We start from the raw sequence: 24,688 nt of genomic DNA on the forward strand, positions 1-24,688 counted from the left end.
AGTTTAATAACTAATATAAACGTTTACAACTGTGCCAAATGTTTAGTTTGTCCTGACTTTAAAACAAGAAAATAAAATTAACAGAAGAAAACCAGTGAAGAGGTAAACTCACATTCACTGACATGGACTTTGTTCTGCTCATAGTTCTGCCTCAGAGCCACTCAGTCGGAATGTTCTTTTTTTATAATAAAATCATGTCACTGCATAACCTGCATAACCTCTGTTACAGAATCACACAGTACAAGATTTGTGAAGTGAAGTTTTGCTGCCGTTTCAAAGCTAGTCCTTATTTTGAACATAACCTAACCTCAGACCTCTGTTCTCTGCAGACGAGTCTCATCCAGCGGTTTCAGAGCACGCTGGTGGTCGCCGAGCACAACAACGAGAAGCTAACGCCCATCACCCTGAACGCCATCACTGCTGCCGGTAAACTCGGGGGAGAGGTGTCCTGTCTGGTTGCTGGGACAGACTGTGCAAAGGTAAAAAAACTATACAGACAGAGGTTTGACCTTGGTGTGTTTAGTTTTTATCCACATCTAATTCTGGTGTTGTTCAGGTCGCAGAGGAGCTGAGCAAAGTCCAGGGGGTAAAGAAGGTTTTGGTGGCTCAGCACGACTGTTACAAAGGTGGACTTCCAGGTATGCCTCTCTGAAATTACAATTTTAGCACCGGTAGTAAAACAAAATCTATTTGAACTAAGAATGTTGTGTTTCTTATGAGCACATGCGTCCAGTGCTCAGGTCTCTGGCTCCTGTGGCTCAGAGAATAGTCTTTAAAGCAGCTCTGCTTGTGAACAAGTCTCTCGGGGACTGAACCGGGGACTGAACCCGGGGACTGAACCGGGGACTGAACCGGGGACTGAACCGGGGACTGAACCGGGGACTGAACCGGGGACTGAACCGGGGACTGAACCGGGGACTGAACCGGGGACTGAACCGGGGACTGAACCGGGGACTGAACCGGGGACTGAACCGGGGACTGAACCGGGGACTGAACCGAGTGAATCAGTGTTTCAGTTTTGTTCAGTTAAAACCTGGAACATTCTTCCTGAAGATGTGAGACAGGTCTCGACTTTGACAATGTTTAAATCCAGGCTCAGACTGTTCTGTTTATCTGCTGTGACTGAAAGGGTTTTATTCTGCTCTTTTAGTGTATGAAATTTATGATGATGATTTATGTTTTGATTTGTTGTATTGTCTTATCTACAAATAAAAATAAATTTGCTTTTCAGAGGAGCTAACTCCCCTTGTTCTGGCAACACAAAAGCAGTTTAACTTCACTCACATTTGTGCTGGTGCGTCTGCGTTTGGAAAGGTATTTTACTGCATTAATTAAAGTGTTTGTTTGTTTGTATTTATACTTATTTTAAAATGCTGTTTTGGTCAGAATCTCTTGCCCAGAGTAGCAGCCAAGTTGGATGTGGCCCCAATTTCAGATATAATTGAGATCAAGACTCCAGACACTTTTGTCAGAACGATCTATGCAGGTACTTTACTTAACGGCTGTGAAGGATGCACATGAGCAGATGTTTGCATAATATGTAGAATTTGACAGTGCTGTGTGTCCATTGCTTTTGTAAGTTTGTTTCTCTTCTATTTAAAGGAAATGCTGTCAGTACTGTGAAGTGTAATGATCCAGTCAAGGTGTTCACTGTGAGAGGGACGTCATTTGAAGCCGCAGCGACTGACGGGGGCAGCGCTGCATCTGAAACAGGTATTCATCTTTTAAAGCTGCGTCTGAACTTTTCAAAGGATTGAAATTCATGTGTGAAATGGCAGGTTCCCACTCTTGCCAGTAGAGGGCGATACAAACGCTTTTCCATTTTTTCTCTGCACTGAAAAATGTGTGTTTTTGCTGTAATACTACTAACGTTTTATCTTAAAAAAAAGTATTTTGAAAGAAAAATAAAATTATTACCCTAACAGATTCACCCCATTAGTGGAACATTATAGACCTAGAGTTAAATCAGACATATTCTGTAAATGGACTTTTCAGTTTTTAACTATGATATAGTTGTTTCCCTCTCACCATTTACTCACCTGAAGTGTCTGGAGTGATTCATGTTTCAGTAATTTTTAATCAATTACTTTCAAGACGCCATTTTGTCAATCTACCCCTGTTTAACCCCCGCTGTGACACGCCCCCTGTGGCACGCCCCCCTGTGACACTCCCACCTGTGACACGCCCCCTGTGACACGCCCCCTGTGACACGCCCCCTGTGACACGCCCCCTGTGACACTCCCACCTGTGGCACGCCCCCTGTGGCACGCCCCCTGTGACACGCCCCCTGTGGCACGCCCCCTGTGGCACGCCCCCTGTGACACGCCCCCTGTGGCACGCCCCCTGTGACACGCCCCCTGTGACACGCCCCCTGTGACACGCCCCCTGTGGCATGCCCCCTGTGACACGCCCCCTGTGACACGCCCCCCTGTGGCACGCCCCCCTGTGGCACGCCCCCTGTGACACGCCCCCTGTGGCACGCCCCCTGTGGCACGCCCTCTGCGATGTCCACACGTCCTTCTCCAGTTTTATTTTCTAAATCCTTGATACTCGTAGGATTCGTCAGTGTTGTGTCGTTATTTTGGTACAAATGAAAAAAATGCTCTGCTCTAGTGTGATGTGCATCTGTCCGTAGGGGGCGCTACAGCATGCGGTGCTTTATTGAGATGATGTTTATGGCGACATCAGCTATTATTGGACACCAGAATTTTCTAACTCAGAAGTCAGCGGACTTGTTTTAGTGGTTTTAGATGAATATTGTCATTTTAAAATGTGTAAATTATAACAAAATGATCCACAAAGATGAGAACCATCGAGACACAAGTTCAGTAGGACTAATTAAAATGATTAATGTGGTAAAGACTTTCTCATGTCTCAGTGGCGACCGCTCCAGCTGTGGGCGTTTCAGAGTGGCTTGAGCAGAATCTGACCAAGAGCGATCGTCCAGAGCTGACCAGTGCGAAGGTGGTCGTTTCTGGAGGTGGGTTTTGGACTAAATACTTTTTTAGATTTTTTAAATGAAATATTTCTGGTGACTGTTTGGTGTCTGTTCTAGGCAGAGGACTGAAGAGTGGGGAAAACTTTAAACTGCTTTATGATCTTGCTGACAAGTTGAATGCTGCAGGTTGGTTATGGCACACTGTTTTTTTAATGTGAATAAAATTATAAAATCATTATTATTTTTTTTCTTTGTAGTTGGTGCCTCCAGAGCTGCTGTAGATGCCGGATATGTGCCTAATGACATGCAAGTCGGACAAACTGGAAAAATTGTTGCACCGGTATAAAATTCACTATTTAACAGAACAGCATCAGGACGGTTTGTGACTGTTCTTTATACCACAGTGAGAACAGGCTCTGTGCACATTAGCACGCTAGCTAGCTCACTGTGTCTCAAAGCAAACAGCCGCTTTACGAAATAAACAACCTATTCAAATTAATTAAAATAAAGAATACCCAGTTATTTTTATATGCAGAATAGTTCAGTTTGTGTTGTTTATTTATTATAGCTCAAAAATTAGCATTAGCATTAGCATTGGGACACACAGAAGTGTCTCTGGTGAAGTGTTCATTTTATTTGTGTAGTGTTTAACATGTGACATCCATCTGCAGCTCCTGTCCACTGTCTGACCCTAACCCCCTGACCCCCTGACCTCCTGACCTCTGATCCCTGACCCACCTGCAGCTCCTGTCCACTGTCTGACCCTGACCCCCTGACCTCTGATCCCTGACCCACCTGCAGCTCCTGTCCACTGTCTGACCCTAACCCCCTGACCTCCTGACCTCTGATCCCTGACCCACCTGCAGCTCCTGTCCACTGTCTGATCTTTAAACATTTATTACTTTTATTGTGACTTGTTAAAAACCTCATAGATAAAACTGGTCAGGACGTAGAGGGCGCTGTTGTGCGCAGAGCCTATTCCATTGGTAACTGTCATACGTTAATACTTCATGATGCACAAGTAGTTCCGGCATCAGTTAAATCACATTCTGTATCACTGCTCTGTGGCCATCATTGTGACATCATCATGACATCATCATCACATCTGGTAAACCAACGCTCCACTGGGATGTAGGGACGAGCGTCATTTAAAATGTTGAAATAACTCATTTTAGACATTTACAAAAGTGACCAGGCTTTTCACAGGTGACACATTTCAGTTTGTTGCCGTGGTGACGGCGCATTAAATGCCGTGTGTTGTCATCGTGTCATGTTTTACTTGTGCTGTTCATTGACGTAAGCTAACGGGAAAGACGTTTTATTAACAAGGGTGTTCCATCATTTTGAAGTAGTTTTTGTTCGTTTGTGCGTGTTGTGCGATGGAGTTGTGTTGTTGTGCGATGGAGTTGTGTTGTTGTGCGATGGAGTTGTGTTGTTGTGCGATGGAGTTGTGTTGTTGTGCGATGGAGTTGTGTTGTTGTGCGATGGAGTTGTGTTGTTGTGCGATGGAGTTGTGTTGTTGTGCGATGGAGTTGTGTTGTTGTGCGATGGAGTTGTGTTGTTTGTGTGAAGCTCAGTCTCTTCACGTTCACAGGAGCTGTACATCGCTGTGGGGATTTCAGGAGCTATTCAACACCTCGCTGGAATGAAAGACAGCAAGGTATCAAATCTAACACATTTGAATCTCTCCATTTTAGATCAAGGTCAAATATACAGCTTTATTTTATCAAAGTAAGAGCTGATTTTTAATGTAAAATGTGAAGTTTTTTAGTGTTTTTGATGATCCTCAAATTTTTACTTAATCTGATGAGATAAAAATCAGTTTAAATATAAATGATAGTTTTACATCAATCAAGAAGTTTGTGAATAAAAGTTGAAAAATATGTTGAAAATGACAGGAAGTAATTTTATTTTAGAGTCCCACACTGATGACATCACACTGATGACATCACACTGGGAGAATTCTGTGTAAATGGGGCTCAACGAACACTTTGATACTGATCTGTACAAAGTGAAGGTGTTTTCTTATATATGAAGTATTTATTTTCATCAAATATTAATCTCTGACATTAGAGGATTTTTGGCTCGGTGGTTGCTAGGTAACAGTTTGAATTCACAGCATGATGTCATTATTTCCAACCAGGAAGTAACATTTGAAACTTTAATATTTTTTCTTTAATTTGGCGATTTCTTAATATTATTATAGTAAAATCATGAATATAATCTTAAAGCGCCTATGATTGATTGAACGACTCCTTTTACTAAAACACACTTACGTTATTGTTTGATTCTTCAGACTATTGTCGCAATCAACAAGGATCCAGAGGCGCCCATCTTCCAAGTGGCGGACTACGGCCTGGTCGCTGATCTTTTCAAGGTAAATGTTTGTGTCACTCAACAGTATCAGGATCATTATGTGATTTGGTGAATTAATGCACACGCCAATGACTTGTCAGATTGAAAACACTGTTCCACCTTGTGATGTCATCATGTGGTGATACAGGAAGTGCTCCACTGTGTTTTTAAACTCCACCTTCACTAGAATCATTTGGATCATTTCAGTCCTGGAGTTGTCTCTTATCTCGACTGAACTAAAGGTAAAAGGAGCTGTTCACTTGAAAACTACCACTTCATGACATCATAAGGTGGAACGTCGCATTTTGAGCTTTGCAGATGTAACAGACTAATAATAAAGTGTTTAGTTTCATTCACACATCTTTGAATAACACAACACCAGGTCTGTTTTTGAGGAGGGAGCAGCTTTAGAACATAACTTGTGTAATATTGAACCATTTTAAATTCTTTCATTTTAGTCTCGTTCTCCAATTCATTTCGAGTGAATATTTAGATTTTCATTTGTTGAATCTTTTTAGGCTGTCCCAGAGATGACTGAAGCCTTGAAGTGATGGAGTGAGATGGGAATAATGAGTGTTCATCTACGTCATTCTGATGTTCTTGTGGAATCTGTGGGGCACACGGAGCGGCTGAGAGAGTGCGCCACCTAAAGGACAGGCTGTTATCTGTAGATCTGTATATATTTAATTATATGTGAAATATTCAAATACAAAGATTAATCCCATGGCGCAGAGACGTCTCCCTCAGCAGCTCCAAAGAGGCTCGTAGAACAACACCGGTGTCATTTCTACTTATTTCAGAGCCTGGTTTTATTCTCGTTAATAAAAAAATAAAAAAAAGACTCAAAATAGCAGATCTACTTTGGGTTTTTCTGGTAATAAAAGTGATTTAAAATACAGCGCTCTGACTCATTAATTTGATCTTTTATTCATATGCGTATTAAATCCCTGTACAGTCTTATTTTTAGTGAGCATGGGAACATGTTAGAATAAACAAGATAAGTTTGAAATATTTTGAACAAATTAAGTTGGTCGTCAGCAGCAGCTCCTAAGTCATTTAGTTTTGTCTGTAACGATGGTTTTATATCTACAGCTAAACAGCAGGTGGAGACTCGTATGGCTCATTTTACAGGTAGGTAGTTTGTAGCATCGTTATCCCCCTTATGGCACCAACACAGCGATTTAAACCAAATAAAAGATTTTTCCACAAAATTCCGTCAAATCAACACAAATGTTTAAGTTACAAAGAGCTCATTAGTAAAATCTGCATCTAAACTGTTACAAAGGGTATCAAACGAGCCATGTGTTTCAGCAGGATCACATGGAGTCTGCTCTGAAGCCTCCAGAGTTTTGGTTAATGTCTGTTCCTGAAGAGTAGCCTGAAAGAGGTGAGTGGTTTGAGCCGTCAGAGGAGAGTACAGCTCCCGGAGACTCCAGCGGCTCCGTGTGTGTTATGTATGCGAGTGTGTGTTATGTCTTGGAGAGGCGTTTGAGCGAGACCTGCACCGGCTCCATGAGTCTATGCTTCTCGTCGACTAGCGGCTCGTTGCTCTGCACTTGGATGAGCGCTTTCCCGTGCAGTGCCCTCTCCTGGTTCTTGTTGTAGATGTTGAGCCTGTGTTCCATTTCAGGGCTGCTTTTCGTGGACCCTGTCGGACTGGGAGGTTTGAGGTTGACGGGATCTAAACCTTTCTGAGTTAAACAGGAGTGTTCAGACAGGGAGGAGAGCAGTTCCTGCACCACGGCACTGGGACTGCCCCTGACCAGAGGGCTGCTGTAGGGCGGGGGGTAGTCTGTGGAGGTGGAGGCCTCTCTCACGGTGGAGCTGCAGTCGATGCTGGAGGCCTCGCTGACGGAGCTCTCTGTCGGGTGGAGACGTCCTGAGCTCATGGCCTCTGCGCTCACCAGGGTGGAGGGCAGCTGGCTGGGGTTGGTGGGCAGGTGCACGTCGATGGCCGCTGTGGTGATGACTCTGGCGGCCGGGTCTGGGACGCCCATGTCTGCAAAGAAAATGTAAATGAGCCTGTAGCTACTGAATTCTGGGTAGAAAACTGTGTGTCTGAGCTCACCGCTGCTGGGCTCACTGTAGTACTGACTGATGTAATTATTCATATCGTCTTGACCACTGTGATCTGAAAAACAAAAAACAAAAAAAGTAGAAAACTGGGCCACTCTGTAAAAAAAAAACAACTTTATTTGGATGTTGGAGCCTAAACTGGTGATGATCACATTTTTATACAGACACTCAACATTTAATCCACATTTAATATTTACTCAAGTTCATGATCAGTGCTTATTTTGGTCTGTTCTTTGTGGTAGATGTACTGCCATAAACACCACCTGATTTAATGAACAAGCCCAGGTGTTTGTGGACAAACTGTCTTTTGACTCAACCTTTATTTGCCACATATTCTATAAAGACAATCGTCGTTCATGTTTGGATTTCTCAATGAGGAAAACGCATCTGGAAAAACATTCACACTTTGTCCAAACACAGCGGCTCAGGACCTAGAGCCACAACACGATTATTTACTAATTAAATAATTTGATCTATTTATATTGTTCTTTGTTTTGGCTCAGTGGTAGAGCGTTGGTCCCAACCCGAAGGTCAGAGGATCGAGTCCCGCTAGGACCGAGTTCTGTTGTGTCCTTAGGCAAGACACTTCACCCACACTGCCTAGTATGAAAGTGGTGTGTGTGTGTGTGATAGGTGGTGGTCGGAGGCGCAGATTGGCAGCCTCACTTCCATCAGTCTGCCCCAGGGCAGCTGTGGCTACAATAGTATCTGACCATCACCAAGTGTGAAAATGAATGAATAATGACTCTAGTGTGGAGCTTTGAGAGGCTTTGACAAGAGCATTACAAGTGTAAGACAATATTATTATTATTCATTTTTACTAATATGAATCCCACTTTTTGCCTTAATAATGTTTGTTTTTGTATTATTTTTGGTCTATGGCTCCTTATTTAAGACCCGTGCAGATGCATCATGGGTAACGGGGAGCCAAACAGTTTTTTGACCTTCTGTTGCCCTTGTTTGTAAATTCCCCTGTTTGTCTTTGTGTCCCCCAGACACTGTATAAAGACGTGGACTGAGTGTGATGCTGTCAGGAGCGACCTCGGGGACAGAAGGACCTGATTTGTCTGTTATTAATGTTCAGATCTTGATTTACAGACACAATAGTGAAATAAAAACCCCAGGATCATGTAGAGCAGCGCCCTCTTGTGGTAGTAGTGATAAGTGCCCCGTTGATGAGAGTCGGCCACAGGGCGGGTCACTGACTTTAACTCTGTTGTTATTCTGTCTGTCGTCTGTCGTTTGGGACATTTATGAGCTCATATTTGTCCAACATATTACACAGCACTGGACACGTGTGACTCTTAGATGCTAATGTGACTCGTTCTTGTGCTTCTGTACGTGCTGAGCCGTGGTTTTCTGACCAGTATTTATGTTTTTCAAACAATAAACTACGAAGGACCACATCGTGTACTGGCCATTTGTTCACAACAAAAAACAAATAAACTACGACAATCGAGGACGAACACAGACAGAAAGATCCTGCAACTGAGCTGGACACGGCCAAGTTGAGCAGTTGTGTCCTAAATCAGGTGAGTTCAGTAAATCACTGGATTCCTTAAATTTTTGGGTAAAAGGTGTAACTAAGGTGAAAAAGCGTCAACTTTACTTTTATTTTATTTTTTATTATTATATATTTTAATTTTTTTTTAAAGCATCAAGCTGCTTCCCTCATGTTTGGCCCTCACTTTGGCCCTCACGTTTGGCCCTCAGTTTGGCCCTCACATTTGGCCCTCACGTTTGGCCCTCAGTTTGGCCCTCACATTTGGCCCTCACGTTTGGCCCTCACATTTGGCCCTCACGTTTGGCCCTCAGTTTGGCCCTCAGTTTGGCCCTCAGTTTGGCCCTCACGTTTGGCCCTCACGTTTGGCCCTCACGTTTGGCCCTCAGTTTGGCCCTCACGTTTGGCCCTCAGTTTGGCCCTCACGTTTGGCCCTCAGTTTGGCCCTCACGTTTGGCCCTCACGTTTGGCCCTCAGTTTGCCCCTCACGTTTGGCCCTCACGTTTGGCCCTCACGTTTGGCCCTCAGTTTGGCCCTCACGTTTGGCCCTCAGTTTGGCCCTCACGTTTGGCCCTCACGTTTGGCCCTCAGTTTGGCCCTCACATTTGGCCCTCACGTTTGGCCCTTAGTTTGGCCCTCAGTTTGGCCCTCACGTTTGGCCCTCAGTTTGGCCCTCAGTTTGGCCCTCACGTTTGGCCCTCACGTTTGGCCCTCAGTTTGGCCCTCAGTTTGGCCCTCACATTTGGCCCTCACGTTTGGCCCTTAGTTTGGCCCTCACGTTTGGCCCTCAGTTTGGCCCTCAGTTTGGCCCTCAGTTTGGCCCTCAGTTTGGCCCTCACGTTTGGCCCTCAGTTTGGCCCTCACATTTGGCCCTCACGTTTGGCCCTCAGTTTGGCCCTCACGTTTGGCCCTCAGTTTGGCCCTCACATTTGGCCCTCACGTTTGGCCCTCAGTTTGGCCCTCAGTTTGGCCCTCACGTTTGGCCCTCAGTTTGGCCCTCACATTTGGCCCTCACGTTTGGCCCTCACGTTTGGCCCTCACGTTTGGCCCTCAGTTTGGCCCTCAGTTTGGCCCTCACGTTTGGCCCTCAGTTTGGCCCTCACGTTTGGCCCTCAGTTTGGCCCTCACGTTTGGCCCTCACATTTGGCCCTCACGTTTGGCCCTCACGTTTGGCCCTCAGTTTGGCCCTCACATTTGGCCCTCACGTTTGGCCCTCACATGGACAAAACCCTCTCTCTCTCTCTCTCTGACCCTGGGCTTACCTGTGGCCTCGCCGGGCCCCCGGGCTCTGGTCGGGCCCCTCGGCTCGTCCACCTCTTGGAAGCTGCTGTTGCGTTTTCCCCACAGACGATGCATCTGCAGAGCCGCCTCTCGCTCGGCCGACAGGTCCAGGTCCTGCTGTGCCAGATGGGCCCTCAGCTGTCGAATCTCAAACTGAACAAACACTCGGACATTTACTCCAAAAACATTTGGCCTTTTACACCTTAACTCCTTTTTAAAAAAAGACAATAGAGAAAGAGATGCATTTACTGACATGTTTCAGAATCAGTGGAGGAAGGTAATGAAGTACAAGTATAAAGTACTGTACTTTTTATGTATCTGTACTTATGTACATTTACAGTGTGTACTTTTTTACTTTTACTTGAGTACATTTGAGAGCAGTATCTGTACTTTCTACTCCACTACATTTTTGAACAGGACTGAAAAGTAAAAGTATTTTCCATCTGATCTTGAGTTTGATTTTACACAAAAACGTGGGAGTGACCAACTGAAAAACTGTTGGCTAATGCTAATGCTAATGCTAATGCTAATGCTAATGCTAGATTGTGACTGTAATGTTATTGAAGAGGAACTTGTTTAACAGCACAAATCAGCTCATCTGTTGTAGTTCCAGATAAATCAGTTCCCTATGGTCAGATTGAGTTAAAACAAAACTCAGATTAAAGTCTGGTTTAAATAATTGAGCTTCAGACAGAGAAGTGCCTACAGTTAGCGTAATACCTCCAAGGAATGTTGATGACATCATCTGTAAAGTGTTAATATTAACCTTAACATTTAGGTGTGTAAATAAACCTTTCTAAACACACTGGGACAGAAAGTAGCTCTTTATCCCCTCTAGTGGCTGTTTAGTGATTAAACGTAGCTCTTTACCCCCTCTAGTGGCTGTTTAGTGATTAAACGTAGCTCTTTACCCCCTCTAGTGGCTGTTTAGTGATTAAACTTTGCACATACGGCCTGCTCCTGACAGATGTGCGTGAGCCGCTCCAGTTGCTCCTCTCGAATGGCTTTGGCCTTCTCAAACTGCTGAATCTCCAGCTCCAGCTCCACTTTTACCTGCAGTACATAAGCTACAACACAGGGGGCGCAGTGTCAGTGTGCCGTTTATGCAGGATGCCCCGGGACGTTATGCGCAGAAATCATTTTATTTGACAAATTCCCCTCAGTGTTCAGACTGGGGCAGAACTATGAACAGTTTTACTGACAAAATGTGTTTATTTGCTTAGATTATCTTTATTCAGCAAAAAGAGAAGTGAAAGTCGTTTCTAGCTTGTTAGCTAACGACAGGGAGCGCTAAAGAGCTCACAAACACGTTATTTAAAGAGCCCATATTTAGCTACTCTCTGATCTGTTTAATGTTTCCTCGTCACACACAGACCTGGAGTTGTGTTTTGTTTCATTCTCACATGTTTAACACACAAACCTGCAGATTTATAACTGAAAACACTCTGTTCCACCTTGTGATGTCATCATGTGGTGATACAGGAAGTGCTCCACTGAATCATTTGGATCATTTCAGTCCTGGAGTTGTCTCTTATCTCGACTGAACTAAAGGTAAAAGGAGGAGTTCACTTGAAAACTTCCACTTGATGACATCACAAGGTGGAACAGAGCGTTTTGATCTTTGTAGATGTAACAGACTAATAATAAAGTGACTCAAACATGTGAATGAAACAAAACACAACTCCAGGTCTGTTTTTGAGGAGGAAACAGCAGTAGAACATGACTTAAAGCTCATGAGAGTCAGTTTTTTCTTAATAAAAAATAAAAGACCTTTAAGGAGAGAAAGTTTCAGCTCTTTCACGTTTCAGGTTTAGTGACTCAGATAACGTCGCCGCTCATTTTAAGCTTCTGAGTGTAGTGATGTCATCTGCTTCCTTCGCGCTCTCGCACACTCACCGTCGATGATCCTTTTGACCCTCCAGATGCGCAGCGTCACGATGAGGCCGATGGCGTCCCACGGGCTGCCGGGGCCGTTCGCCACCGTGGAGGCGACCATGGGGGCGAGGGACAGGACGATGACGGCTCCATCGAACACCTGGGACAAGAGGAAGGCTATAATACAACTGTTTTGTAATTTGTAGCTGAGGTCATCACCATTCCCTGGGGATGTGGTGCTACCTGTAGGCACTGCTCTGTCTGAAGCTTTGTGACTCTAGTTTGATTTAACACAATTTGATCATAAAAAACTGACTTAGATGGAACTACAACAGGAGAGGTGATCTGCGCTGTTAAATAAGTCTCTCAAATAACATTACAGTCACAAGCTAGCATTAGCATTAGCATTAGTATTAGCATTAGCCGACAGTTTCTGAGTGAGTCACTTTCACCGTTTTGTGTAAAATTAAACTCTTAAACAGAACCATGAGCTCAAAATGTCTCTTTAAAACACTTCTGTATTTTTTCAGACAGATCTTAAAACTTTTGGGGGCAGTGTTTACTCATGTTGCATTGTATCACCATGGTAACTGCTGAACATCCCGCCATAGAGATACATGTGGAACACCCCCAGTGTGACGCCACTGCAGAGTATCAATAATATAACTGTTGCTCTAAGGGGCGACACCGCAGGGCCTCACCTCCACTTTGTTCTCGATGTAATCCCAGATTCCCAGCACCACGATCCGGAACACCGTCTGCAGACACACGGACGACGTCATTATGATTTCAAACTGTTTAAGAAAAGTTATTTTATTTAAATCAAATAAACTGATCTAACTGACCACAGAAAGGCTTCACCCGGGAACTGAACCCAGAACCATGTGGCTGTGAGGCAAGAGCCTAGTAAACTAACAGCCTCAGCATCACGCCACCTACTGGGGAGCTTCATGTATTACACAGAATACAAAGACTGTGGTTTCCTACCAGTCTGAATGTTTTGTCGGTTATAAAATGAATAAACTGTTTGGTGCTCACATCTACAGTGTGTTTCTTGATTTTTCTGATTTCACACAAACCGACGTCTTGCTCATGTGACTTCCTCGTTTCTCAACCACGGTTCATTTGGAGGTTTCGTTTGACACACCCACTTTGGCTGGAGCCCATCACTAAAAACTCACCTCAGTGAAAAAAACAGAAAGAATAGCCAGACTGATCCAGTGGATGACACAGGCAAACTGCACGGCGTTATGAACTGCAACGACAAAAACACCTGATTCAAGAGTAAATCAGCCGCTGAAGTTCTGTTGTAAAAACATTGATTAAAAAAAACTGTTCTGATGATGTCACCAGGTCTTATTTGGGTTTCATGGGGTCATATTCACTGCTTTTCTGTTAAATGCAGCTGTGACCTCAAACTCAGCCTCTCATTGGTCGGCTTCTGTCAGGTTCTTTTACGCCTGAGACGTCAAACTTTAACGTGATTGGTTAAATTCAGCTCACAGTAATACAGGCTGAGCAGTAAGAGTGGAAACAGTTCTGTAGTTTAGCATTAGCCGTTAGCATTAGTATGCTCACACTGCAGTACTATGGTGTCCATGTAGTTTAGCCGTTAGCATTAGCATTAGCATACTCACACTGCAGTAGCATGTTGTCCATGTAGTTTAGCCATTAGCATTAGCATACTCACACTGCAGTAGCATGTTGTTCATGTAGTTTAGCATTAGCATACTCACACTGCAGTAGCATGGTTCCATGTAGTTTATCCGTTAGCATTAGCATACTCACACTGCAGTAGCATGGTTCCATGTAGTTTATCCGGTAGCATTAGCATTAGCATACTCACACTGCAGTAGCATGGTTCCATGTAGTTTATCCGGTAGCATTAGCATTAGCATACTCACACTGCAGTAGCATGGTTCCATGTAGTTTATCCGGTAGCATTAGCATTAGCATACTCACACTGCAGTAGCATGGTTCCATGTAGTTTAGCCGTTAGCATTAGCATACTCACACTGCAGTAGCGTGGTGTCTGTGTAGTTTAGCCGTTAGCATTAGCATACTCACACTGCAGTAGCATGGTGTCTGTGTAGTTTAGCATTAGCATACTCACACTGCAGTAGCGTGGTGTCTGTGTAGTTTAGCCGTTAGCATTAGCATTAGCATACTCACACTGCAGTAGTGTGGTGTCTGTGTAGTTTAGCCGTTAGCATTAGCATTAGCATACTCACACTGCAGTAGTGTGGTGTCTGTGTAGTTTAGCCATTAGCATTAGCATTAGCATACTCACACTGCAGTAGCATGGTGTCTGTGTAGTTTAGCATTAGCATTAGCATACTCACACTGCAGTAGCGTGGTGTCTGTGTAGTTTAGCCGTTAGCATTAGCATACTCACACTGCAGTAGCGTGGTGTCTGTGTAGTTTAGCCGTTAGCATTAGCATTAGCATACTCACACTGCAGTAGTGTGGTGTCTGTGTAGTTTAGCCATTAGCATTAGCATTAGCATACTCACACTGCAGTAGCGTGGTGTCTGTGTAGTTTAGCCGTTAGCATTAGCATACTCACACTGCAGTAGCGTGGTGTCTGTGTAGTTTAGCCGTTAGCATTAGCATTAGCATACTCACACTGCAGTAGTGTGGTGTCTATGAGCAGCTCCAGCGTCAGCAGCAGCACCACCACGATCACACACAGGACCAGGAAACAGTTAAACCCGGCGGACAAGAGGCAGACGTGCCACAAGGAGGCGCCGTGTCCACAGCACGGCTTCAGCCAGTCTGACCTGCACATACACACACACACACAGGTCATACACACAGGTCATACACACACACACACCCCGGTCATACACACAGGCCATACACACACACACTGGTCATACACACAGGTCACACACAGGTTATACACACACACACAAGTCACATACACACACACAGGTCACACACACAGGTCATACACACACACACAGGTCACACACACACACACACCCCCTCACACACACACAGGTCACACACACAGGTCATACACACACACACAGGTCACACACACACACACCCCCCCCCCACACACACAGGTCACACACACACACACACACCCACACCCCCACAGGTCACATACACACACACAGGTCACACACACAGGTCATACACACACACACAGGTCACACACACACACACACACACCCACACACACAGGTCACACACAACCAGGCAACTACCCATTTTTTACATCCATCCATTTTCTTCCTCTTATCCGGGGCCGGGTCGCGGGGGCTCAGTCTAAGCAGGGACTCCCAGACTTCCCTCACCCCGGACACGTCCTCCAGCTCCTCCGGTGGGACCCCAAGGCGTTCCCAGGCCAGAGAGACATAGTCCCTCCAGCGTGTCCTGGGTCTTCCCCGGGGCCTCCTCCCGGTGGGACATGCTCAGAACACCTCCCTAGGGAGGCGTCCAGGGCCATTTTTTACATTTTATATTCAAATCTTCAAAGTTTCCACCCTTTGTCAAAATTTTTTTTTTATTTTTTTATTTTATTTTTTTTTAATATTTAGTAGAGCTATTTAACTGTATTTCTTTGCTACATAATAGTCATTCAAGCCCCTAATGAGTGATTTCACACGTGTTAGCATCTTGACTAGCCCTATTGTTTGAATGACTACGTTAAGTAGGACTCTTACACTTAGTTTAAGAGTCCTACACTAAGTGTAAGAGCCTACAAACAAAAACTGTAAACAAAAGCAGTTTACAGTTTCAGTGTCGTTAGCGCCACCTTCAGACAGATATAAGGCAGTGTCCAGCAGGAATCTGACCTGAACTGAAAAAGTGGATTGGACAAGCAGCGAAACCTCTTCACTCCTACGACGATTAGTCCAGTGACAGATTTAATATTTGCGATGGATCAGACCTGAACGACTGAGAGACACAGAAATTTTCTTCATTAACATTTTGCTTCATATATTTGACGTCTTCTGTTTGTATATAATATGTGAAATGAAGTAAAAATAAAGAAAACTACTAGTACTTACTACTTTTTACATTTTATATACACACAGAACACATCAAATATATGAAGTATGATATATGAAATGATGTAGGAAAGTATCGTTAAAATGCCTGAGCTACAGATAAACAGGAGAATGAACCAATAATTAGCCACAGAAGTGACTTTTTCAACCCTCTACAGCTTAAATATTTTCATTTTACAAAATAAATAACAAAAATATCACCATGAATGCAAAGAAAATGTGCAAACAGTAAATATTTAACCCCATGCCAGGTTGTTCCAGTTGATATAATAGTTTATCATAAGGCCTACAACTGTATTAGAAAAAAAGACGCTGTGGGCAGAGGTCACTCTGGGCCTCAAACCTCAAACGCCACAGGCCAATCGAGGCAATGGCGTCGTCTGAACACTCACATACTGATCATTTTTCAGGGCTTGTGCGGAGGAATGCGCACATCCTTCTATCAAACATTCCAATCTCAAAGCAGTTTCACTCTCACATATCGGCTCTACGTCTCTGTGAGCACATCCGGAAACTCTCCATTTTAATAATAAACTCATTAGAAGAATATCCAGAGACGGAAACACGAAACTTCACCTTTCATTGGTTTTGCCAAGTTTAATTTCATACAAAACAATTTGAAATTTAGTTTATATCAGCCCTTTGGGATGATTTGGGCTTTTTGGATGGGACCACTGTAGTAAAAGGTGCAGAGAAAGTTTAGAGACACATATAAGAAACAAGAAACTCCCCCTACGTCCTGGGCCAACGTCGACTAGTGGCCGCTCCAGGTACTGCAGCTCCCGGGAGGTTGGGCCCGGACAGAATTCTCCCATAGAATGTGATGCATTTTTAGGAATTTTGCAGGGATAGGGATAAAAGATTCTCTATTTTCACAACATAAACTTTTAAAAATGTAAATCTTCAAAGTGTCTATATCGTCCCCCAGTCGTCCAGGTCTGATCCAAAGCAAAAGACGAAGTTTAAATCTGTCAACTGGACAAATTGTTGTAGGAGTGAAGACGTTTGGCTGCTCGTCCAAGCCGCAGACAAACGTCTTCACTCCTACAAGCCGCTTCTTCAGTTCTGGTCAGATCGCTGCTGGACACTGCCTTATATCTGTCTGTCATATAAAAACTCATATTTACTGTTGTAAACTGAACCCTGAGTGTGATCTATAATAATAATAATAATGTCTTACACTTGTAATGCTCTTGTCAAAGCCTCTACACTAGAGTCATTATTCATTCATTTCCACACTTGGTGATGGTCAGATACTATTGTAGCCACAGCTGCCCTGGCGAGACTGACGGAAGCGAGGCTGCCAATCTGCGCCATCGGCCTCTCCAACCACCACCTATCATTCACGCACACACCACTTTCATACTAGGCAATGTGGGTGAAGTGTCTTGCCTAAGGACACAACGACAGAACTTGGTCCGAGCGGGACTCGATCCTCTGACCTTCGGGTTGGGACCAACACTCAACCACTGAGCCACTGTCGCCCTGATCTTGTGCTTTATGCAGCAGAGTAACATTTTAAACATTTGTGAAATATTCGAGTGTTTGTAAAGACTCACCCGTCTCGGTTGTCGTCCTCGTCTGGGTTGGAGATGAGCTGAGATCCAGCGAGGGACATGTCCAGAGGGAGGTCTCTGTAGGCAAAGCTGACCAGAGGAACAGGAGCCAGACGCTGTGGCTCATCTTCCACCTGAGCTGAAATCACTTCCAAATCTGAGGCCCTGGGCTGTGGGGGGACCCTGTGGTAAAGGGACAGTAGTAATATTTGTATATTTGTATATTTGTATATTTGTACTGTGTGGTACTGACTCTGCTCATTATAGAATCTATGAAGAATAAGAACACGACAGATTTACTCAAAGCTGCATTTTCTGACTGACCAGATCCTCTCCCCCCACAGCCCTGACCTTTAGGTCCGGCACATTCTACGAGACAGACCTGGTGAGAATGAGGCCCCAGACTCAGTCTCATACACACACATACACACACACAGGTCACACACACAGGTCACACACACACACAGGTCACACACACACACAGGTCATACACACTCAGCCCCGGTCCTCAGTCCTCAGTCCTCAGCCCCAGTCCTCAGTCCTCAGTCCTCAGCCTCAGTCTCAGTCCTCAGTCCTCAGTCCTCAGTCCTCAGCCCCAGTCCTCAGTCCTCAGCCCCAGTCCTCAGTCCTCAGCCCCAGTCCTCAGTCCTCAGCCCTCAGTCCTCAGTCCTCAGCCTGGTTCCTTTTAGCTCAGCACAGTGAGGTGTTCTTACTTGTTGCTCATGATGAGGTCTTGTTCCTGATGTTCACACCAGATCTTGTGCTCCTGCTGCAGTCGTCCGTCTCATTACACTTATAAACAGAACAATCATCGTTTGTTACTATTTCATTTGTATTTTTTTTCTTACTACATTTTCCATTTGCCTTGATCCTTTCTACAAAAATGGCTCCTCTGAAGTTGTGCACTTTTGGAGCATGTGAGAGGCGGCGTTACACAAAACTAATGCTCTGCACAAAACCAAGTCCAACACTTTAAAAAAGTGAAAAAGACAGATGAGTTTGTATGTTTACTTTTTTACTCGTAACATTCGTACACTTTACACCACTCCAGTCTCGGAGCTCAGGGTCATCTCTCTCTTGCATAGCAAGTGCAATGCATGCTGGGTCATTGTGCCCCTGAACAGACTGTCATTGATGCCCAAGTGAAAAGGGTCACATCAGCAGAGCGCCACCATGACTCACAAGCATCTGTCTGTCCTCACCAGAGCGTGGACAGAGCATGGACAGGTGAGACAGGTGAGACAGGTGAGACAGGAGAGACAGGTGAGACAGGTGAGAGGAAGAGGAAACAGGTGAGACAGGTGAGATGGGTGAGACATCAGCAGAGCGCCACCATGACTCACAAGTATCTGTCTGTCCTCACCAGAGCGTGGACAGAGCATGGACAGGTGAGACAGGTGAGACAGGTGAGAGAGAGGAGAGGCAGATGAGAGAGAGGTGAGACAGGAGAGAGAGGTGAGACTGGAGAAAGAGAGGAGACAGGTGAGACCCCCCCCCCCCCCCCCCCCCCCCCCCCTCCCACACACACACACACACACACACACACACTGCACACTGACTGTTTGTGTCCAGAACATTGTAAAATTAATTTACATGCGTCAGATTCAAAACAGAGCCCCGGCTCCGGACCAAAATCAGCCTCATTAGCCTCATTATTATCCCTATTCTTTGCCTTATTATTAGCCTTATTAGCCTCATTATTATGCTTATTCTTTGCCTTATTTCTGTGCAGTGGCCTTAAATCTCCTGCGCGTGCTGAGCCTTTGCCTTCGCTCGTTTTACACTGAACAACATGTTCTGGTTCGTCCTGCGCCTCGTGCAAAGGACAGAGACATTTTCACTTCTCACCGATGAAGACCAGGATGCAGCGCGTGGAGGATGCTGGGATACAGGCTTCGTCTCACAATCTCCACGTCTCCTGAGCGTCTCCTCCGGACCATGCTGAGGCACAGCGCACAGCTGTCACTGACTCAAAACCGAGTCTCCAGAGCGGAATAAAATGTGCTGGCGCTGCTCCCCCGGTGCAAATATCACGGAATCCATCCGAGGACAAGAGGGAGACAGGAGGGAGACAGGAGGAAGACAGGAGGGAGACAGGAGGGAGACAGGAGGGAGACAGGAGGGAGACAGGAGCTGTCCAGGAGCTGAACGGACGTGCGCCAGGCAGAGGTTAAAACGACCGCAGCTTGAACTAGACACATCCAGAGAAACAGAAATGATCCGTGCGATGGTCCGCGCGCCCTGGAGACACTGTCACAAACAAATGCCATTAAATGCGTCGACTGAGGAAAACAGTCACCTTCGTTTTTCCTCGCGATAAGTCGCTCACGCACGAGACCACGAGATGAAGCTCTCGCGGGCCCCTGGGTCTTAACTTGTGCAAAGCTGCAGAGCTGATGGAAACAGCTCCTTGTTATTAAAAAACACCGAGCAAATAGAGCATCGTCCAAACTGCTCCACACAGAAAAAGAGGAAGTTTTTATTATTTTGTTTTTTACATGAGAAATACAGAAAAAAACAATTCAGACAGACTCTTTATGTCCAGATAAAGGTTATTATGGGTCAGTGTTACAATAACACACAGAGGCAGGTTCCTTCCATGAGCCCAGGGCCGGATCAGCCCAGAGGCAGACTGAGCAGCTGCTTAGGGCCCCGAGGCCATCAGGGGGCCCCAAGAGCCCACACATTTATATTGAAAATAATGATTGGAAAGTTTTTTTTTTCCTGAAAACTAAACAGTGCTCTGGTGTTTATATTGGTCTAAATATCCTTCTTAAATGATTAGATGTGTTTTATTTCCTGTACCTAGATATGTGCTGCTACATTTTTTTGAATCGGGCAGTGGTGTGGACAGCTTTGTGTTTACATCAGTGTGAAGGACCCCTCCCCTCCAGGTGCACTCTGGGTGGATACTTACTTTTACCATGGCCACACTTTGACCAATGTGGACCTGCTGTGCCTCTTTTAAAAGCTCTGTTCAGTCGGTAAATTGTTTGTCAGTTACAATAAGTTTCACTGCAGCAAAAACAAAGAAAGCGTCACGTAGCATCGTTAGCATCGTTAGCATTATTAGCATGCTACTACTGTAAACACGAGCACTGAGCTGATGTCCTCTGTGAACTTAAAAAACCTTTACATTCGTAAATATTTATATCTTTCATGAAACAGTCACATGTGATTAAAGCTGCACTGAATGTGCAGAACAGAGAATGTGCAGCTTTATGCTCAGAGCTCACTGCTCTGTGGAGAGGCGAGCTGTGAGTCAAACAAGAGGCAGAACAGTTGCAGTGGTATCGGCTCTTGGTATCGGCTCTTGGTAGCCCGTTGATGAGTACCAGTACTGTTCTGCCCCAGTGCCTCTGCCCCAGTGCCTCTGTCCCAGTGCCTCTTACACACCCATCACTGTCTCCACGGTGTGGCCCCCACCTCACTGAACTGCTCACACCACACACCTCCACTAAGACTCGGTCAGGCCAACAGCACCGTCTGGTCATGCCCAGGACACGGCTCAAGACCATGGGCGACAGAGCCTTTTCAGTGGCTGCTCCCCGTCTGTGGAACGCCCTCCCAGACTCAGGGCTCCACAGACGGTGGATGCTTTTAAAAGAGGACTTAAAACTTACCTTTTTACCTTGGCCTACAGCTAAACACCTGGCTATTGTTTTATTGCTTTTACACCAATTGTCTCTCTTTTTAATGTTAATTGTCTTCTGTTTTTAATGTCTTTTTACTGTAGCACTTTGAGATTTGTTGTTCGAATGTAAAGTGCATTATAAATAAAATGTATTATTATTATTATTATTGTTCTGTCCCAGTCCCTCCGTCCCAGTGCCTCTGTCCCAGTGCCTCTGTCCCAGTGCCTCTGTCTGTTCTGTCCCAGTGCCTCTGTCCCAGTCCCTCTGTCCCAGTGCCTCTGTCCCAGTGCCTCTGTCCCAGTGCCTCTGTCCCAGTGCCTCTGTCTGTTCTGTCCCAGTGCCTCTGTCCCAGTGCCTCTGTCCCAGTGCCTCTGTCCCAGTCCCTCTGTCCCAGTGCCTCTGTCCCAGTCCCTCTGTCCCAGTCCCTCTGTCCCAGTCCCTCTGTCCCAGTGCCTCTGTCCCAGTGCCTCGGTGCCTCTGAGAGCCGTTGGTCTGATTCATGTTCCTTTGTAGATCCAAGTTTCTGTCTAAACTTGTGCGTGTTCTTCCCACACAAAGATGTGGAGAATGCAGTTTCGTACAGGCCGTAGTTTAGATCCGCATTCACAATGTGAACGAACTGCTATCGCTACATTTTTGCAGGATGGACACACCCACGTGCTCAGGACGTACAAAAGTATTCTGCGCAATCTGCGTGTCATTGAGTCACTTCCACTTCCACCAGGAGCTGGTTTGTTTGTGCAGGTAGGAGCTGGTTGGGTTTGGTGTTGTTTTTCTCATTTGGATTTTGCCTGAAGAATTTTACAACCTCATTTCTTCTGTAGGTCTGAGTTCTTGTTGTGTTGATGTTTTGATTCAGCCAAAGCCCAAAGAAAGCTGATGATGGCAGGTTAGAACCACACAGTTCACGGGCCGGGTCACGGGTTGGGTCACGAGCCGGGTCACGGGCCGGGTCATAATCTCTGGGCCGTCTTTACACTCTTGTGTTTTTGCTCACAGCTCTTGTCGTTTGTAGAGCACGGGAGCACGTGCAGTGGGCAGGAGGCAACTTTCTGCATGAACGGAGGCACCTGCTATAAACTCCCCGCCATGAACTCACTCTCGTGTGTGTAAGTCACACTCACACACTCACACACACACCCCTACACACACACCTATACACACACACCTACACACACACATACACTCTGTGTGTGTAAGTCACACTCTGTGGTGTTCTGTCTTGTGTGTTTCAAACCAGGAGCTTTTATGGAAGTTATGGCCATAAATCCCCCATTGTGACGTCTGATGGATTTAGACCTAATTAAAAGCATTTTTAAATGGCCTTTGATTGTTTTGGGATTATAAGCAGTGTGTAACTCTAAACTAAAGTGTTGCTTAAGGCTTAACCTGCTCATGTGCTGTGTCATTATTAAAGAGGTGAAAGCATAAACAATAATAAACCCATTGACTGTGGCCTAAGTCCATCCTCGTCTCACAAACACCGGACTGTGAGTTTAAAGTTGTTGTTTGTTCATTTCAATTATCATAAATGTGCCTTATCTTTGCTAACAAACAAGTATTTCAATTGCCATCTTAAAAAAAAAAAAAATGCAAAAGGTCTTTGAGATTTAGGGGAAAATTCCAAAATGAACATGAGACATTGAGACAAAATCAGTTTTTAACTCTGTTTGAGCCTGAACCTTCTCCCTGGTATTTAACACCAGGACACACAGGTGTGTTTTTTTTCCTGTGTGTTGTTTATCTGTACATTTGTTTTTTTATACTTTTATGCGAAGCACTTTGGTCAGCTCAAGTTGTTTAAAAATGTTATAGAAATAAACTTTTTTGTGGCGTAGTTGTAAATGACCTCAGCGGTGTGCGTCTCACCTGTCCAAAGACGTACAGGTGTGTTCTGCATCATGTGACCTGTGCCATCTGCTGCAGGTGTAAGCACATGTACACAGGGGGGCGCTGCGAGACGCTCAGCCTGTTCACCAGCGCTCAAAGCGGACACAACTCCGGGCTCATCGCAGCTGTCGTCATCATCGCCATCCTCATCGCCGTGGCGGTGGCGGTCCTTATCTATTACATCATCAAGAGTAAGAAGAGCCAACGGAGCAAAAGTGGTAAAACAGCCAAAAGTCACTTTCTCAGTGTTTGGGTGGAAGTGCGGGGTTAATTCTTTCTGCGTTTTGTCCAAAATGTAAACTGCAGGCCTTTGTGAATTAAGAAAAAAAAATATGTATAAATAAATTATACATTTATAAATAATAAATACATAAATAAAAATAATAACAAATACCAAAATATAACACAATTGTAATTTAGTAGATTTATTTAAGTTTTTTTCTTTATTACAAAATTCCATATGTTGCATATATTTGATTCTTCTGTGTGTTTATAAAATGCATCTCGTGTTCACCTGCAGGGGGCGTCAGATCGAACAAATGCAGCAGAGCAGCAGTGACCGGCGGCGGTGCTGGACAGTCACGAGAGCGTGACGACGGGTCAGATGTTGGACTCTGCACTGTGTGGACGAGACACACACAATTTAACGTCTGACCTGTGCCGGACGCTCCGGGGCTCCGGTGTCACACGAGGAACATTTCAATGTTTCACCTGGAATGTTTTTTTATAAACATCATGAATTTATTTCTATAACCACAAATCTGCATTTGTAAATATATTTATGACCTCGAGACTTGTGTTTGTGTAGTTTATGGGCGAGCACACACTCATTTACACACATACACACATACCCACGCACAAACACACATATACACACACATGCACGCACAAACACACTTACATATACACACACATACACACACGCACAAACACACACGCACACACACACACAAATATACGCACATTTACACCGACATACACACACATAAATACACACACCCACATACATACACGTATGTACACACACACACACACACACACACACACACATCTTTTTTACCTCATTTAACTCACCTCTATCTGGGCTATGCCCTGTATATCAAATATATGAAGTAAGTTACAGTGGGGCAAGAAGTTTTGATTCAGCCCCAGTTGTTCAAGTTCTTCCACTTAAAAAGATGAGAGAGGCCTGTAATTTTTATATTCCCTTTGTTGGGAATGACAGAGGTCAAACGTTTTCTGTAAGTCTCCAGAGGTTTTCACTGTTGCTGTAGTTTGGCCCATTCCTCTAGAGCAGTGATGTTTTGGGGCTGTCGCTGGACAACACGGACTTTCAACTCCCTACAAAGATTTTCTATGGGGTTGAGATCTGGAGACTGGCTAGGCCACTCCAGGACCTTGAAATGCTTCTTATGAAGCCACTCCTTTGTTAACTCAGGTGGTGTGTTTGGGATCATTGTCATGATGAAAGACCCAGCCACATTTCATCTTCAATGCCCTCGCTGATGGAAGGAGGTTTTCACTGAAAATCTCATGATACATGGCCCCATTCAGTCTTT

General features: G+C 44.9%; 3 protein-coding genes across 4 annotated transcripts in view; 2 read left to right on the forward strand and 1 right to left on the reverse strand.

The window, feature by feature from the left end:
• The window catches only part of etfa (electron transfer flavoprotein subunit alpha), an 8,032-nt gene extending 835 nt beyond the window's left edge, over nucleotides 1-7,197 (forward strand). The window contains exons 2-12 of the mRNA XM_033968372.2: nucleotides 330-479; nucleotides 557-638; nucleotides 1,232-1,314; nucleotides 1,387-1,486; nucleotides 1,603-1,713; nucleotides 2,879-2,980; nucleotides 3,056-3,124; nucleotides 3,196-3,278; nucleotides 4,533-4,598; nucleotides 5,235-5,315; nucleotides 5,812-7,197. Coding sequence (XP_033824263.1) covers nucleotides 330-479; nucleotides 557-638; nucleotides 1,232-1,314; nucleotides 1,387-1,486; nucleotides 1,603-1,713; nucleotides 2,879-2,980; nucleotides 3,056-3,124; nucleotides 3,196-3,278; nucleotides 4,533-4,598; nucleotides 5,235-5,315; nucleotides 5,812-5,844 — 960 coding nt within the window. The 3' untranslated portion in view covers nucleotides 5,845-7,197. The remainder of the gene's footprint in view (nucleotides 1-329; nucleotides 480-556; nucleotides 639-1,231; nucleotides 1,315-1,386; nucleotides 1,487-1,602; nucleotides 1,714-2,878; nucleotides 2,981-3,055; nucleotides 3,125-3,195; nucleotides 3,279-4,532; nucleotides 4,599-5,234; nucleotides 5,316-5,811) is intronic.
• On the reverse strand, nucleotides 6,197-19,917 carry tmem266 (transmembrane protein 266). The gene is made up of 11 exons (XM_033968377.2): nucleotides 19,453-19,917; nucleotides 18,318-18,396; nucleotides 17,608-17,787; nucleotides 14,652-14,806; nucleotides 13,208-13,281; nucleotides 12,728-12,784; nucleotides 12,048-12,186; nucleotides 11,103-11,218; nucleotides 10,133-10,304; nucleotides 7,362-7,424; nucleotides 6,197-7,292 (listed from the first exon to the last, which is right to left on the reverse strand). Exons 2-11 carry the CDS (start codon nucleotides 18,326-18,328, stop codon nucleotides 6,763-6,765), a joined length of 1,497 nt encoding a protein of 498 aa, XP_033824268.1. The 5' UTR covers nucleotides 18,329-18,396; nucleotides 19,453-19,917; the 3' UTR covers nucleotides 6,197-6,762.
• Nucleotides 19,918-21,947: 2,030 nt separating this feature from the next.
• On the forward strand, nucleotides 21,948-23,899 carry LOC129456295 (pro-neuregulin-4, membrane-bound isoform-like). Of its 2 annotated transcripts, XM_055222262.1 has the most exons (5): nucleotides 21,948-21,983; nucleotides 22,064-22,128; nucleotides 22,255-22,348; nucleotides 23,166-23,347; nucleotides 23,650-23,899. In XM_055222262.1, exons 2-5 carry the CDS (start codon nucleotides 22,119-22,121, stop codon nucleotides 23,781-23,783), a joined length of 420 nt encoding a protein of 139 aa, XP_055078237.1. In that variant the 5' UTR covers nucleotides 21,948-21,983; nucleotides 22,064-22,118; the 3' UTR covers nucleotides 23,784-23,899. The 2 variants fall into 2 exon arrangements, with proteins under 2 accessions (XP_055078237.1, XP_055078236.1); XM_055222261.1 differs by lacking the exon at nucleotides 21,948-21,983 and having other exon boundaries at nucleotides 22,031-22,128.
• Nucleotides 23,900-24,688: the final 789 nt, after the last annotated feature.

The sequence above is a fragment of the Periophthalmus magnuspinnatus genome, chromosome 6 (assembly GCF_009829125.3).
Source record: "Periophthalmus magnuspinnatus isolate fPerMag1 chromosome 6, fPerMag1.2.pri, whole genome shotgun sequence".
Taxonomy (NCBI): Eukaryota; Metazoa; Chordata; class Actinopteri; order Gobiiformes; family Gobiidae; genus Periophthalmus; species Periophthalmus magnuspinnatus.

What these genes read in the sequence shown, in the direction of transcription:
- tmem266 (XM_033968377.2), bottom strand. An exon ending in ACATCGAGAACAAAGTGGAG is followed by an intron (nt 12,187 to 12,727) that starts GTGAGGCCCTGC and finishes CTCTTGTCCCAG; the next exon opens with GTGTTCGATGGAGCCGTCAT. An exon ending in ACATCTGTCAGGAGCAGGCC is followed by an intron (nt 10,305 to 11,102) that starts GTATGTGCAAAG and finishes GTGTTTGTTCAG; the next exon opens with TTTGAGATTCGACAGCTGAG.
- LOC129456295 (XM_055222262.1), top strand. An exon ending in ATGAACTCACTCTCGTGTGT is followed by an intron (nt 22,349 to 23,165) that starts GTAAGTCACACT and finishes CATCTGCTGCAG; the next exon opens with GTGTAAGCACATGTACACAG. An exon ending in GAGCCAACGGAGCAAAAGTG is followed by an intron (nt 23,348 to 23,649) that starts GTAAAACAGCCA and finishes GTTCACCTGCAG; the next exon opens with GGGGCGTCAGATCGAACAAA.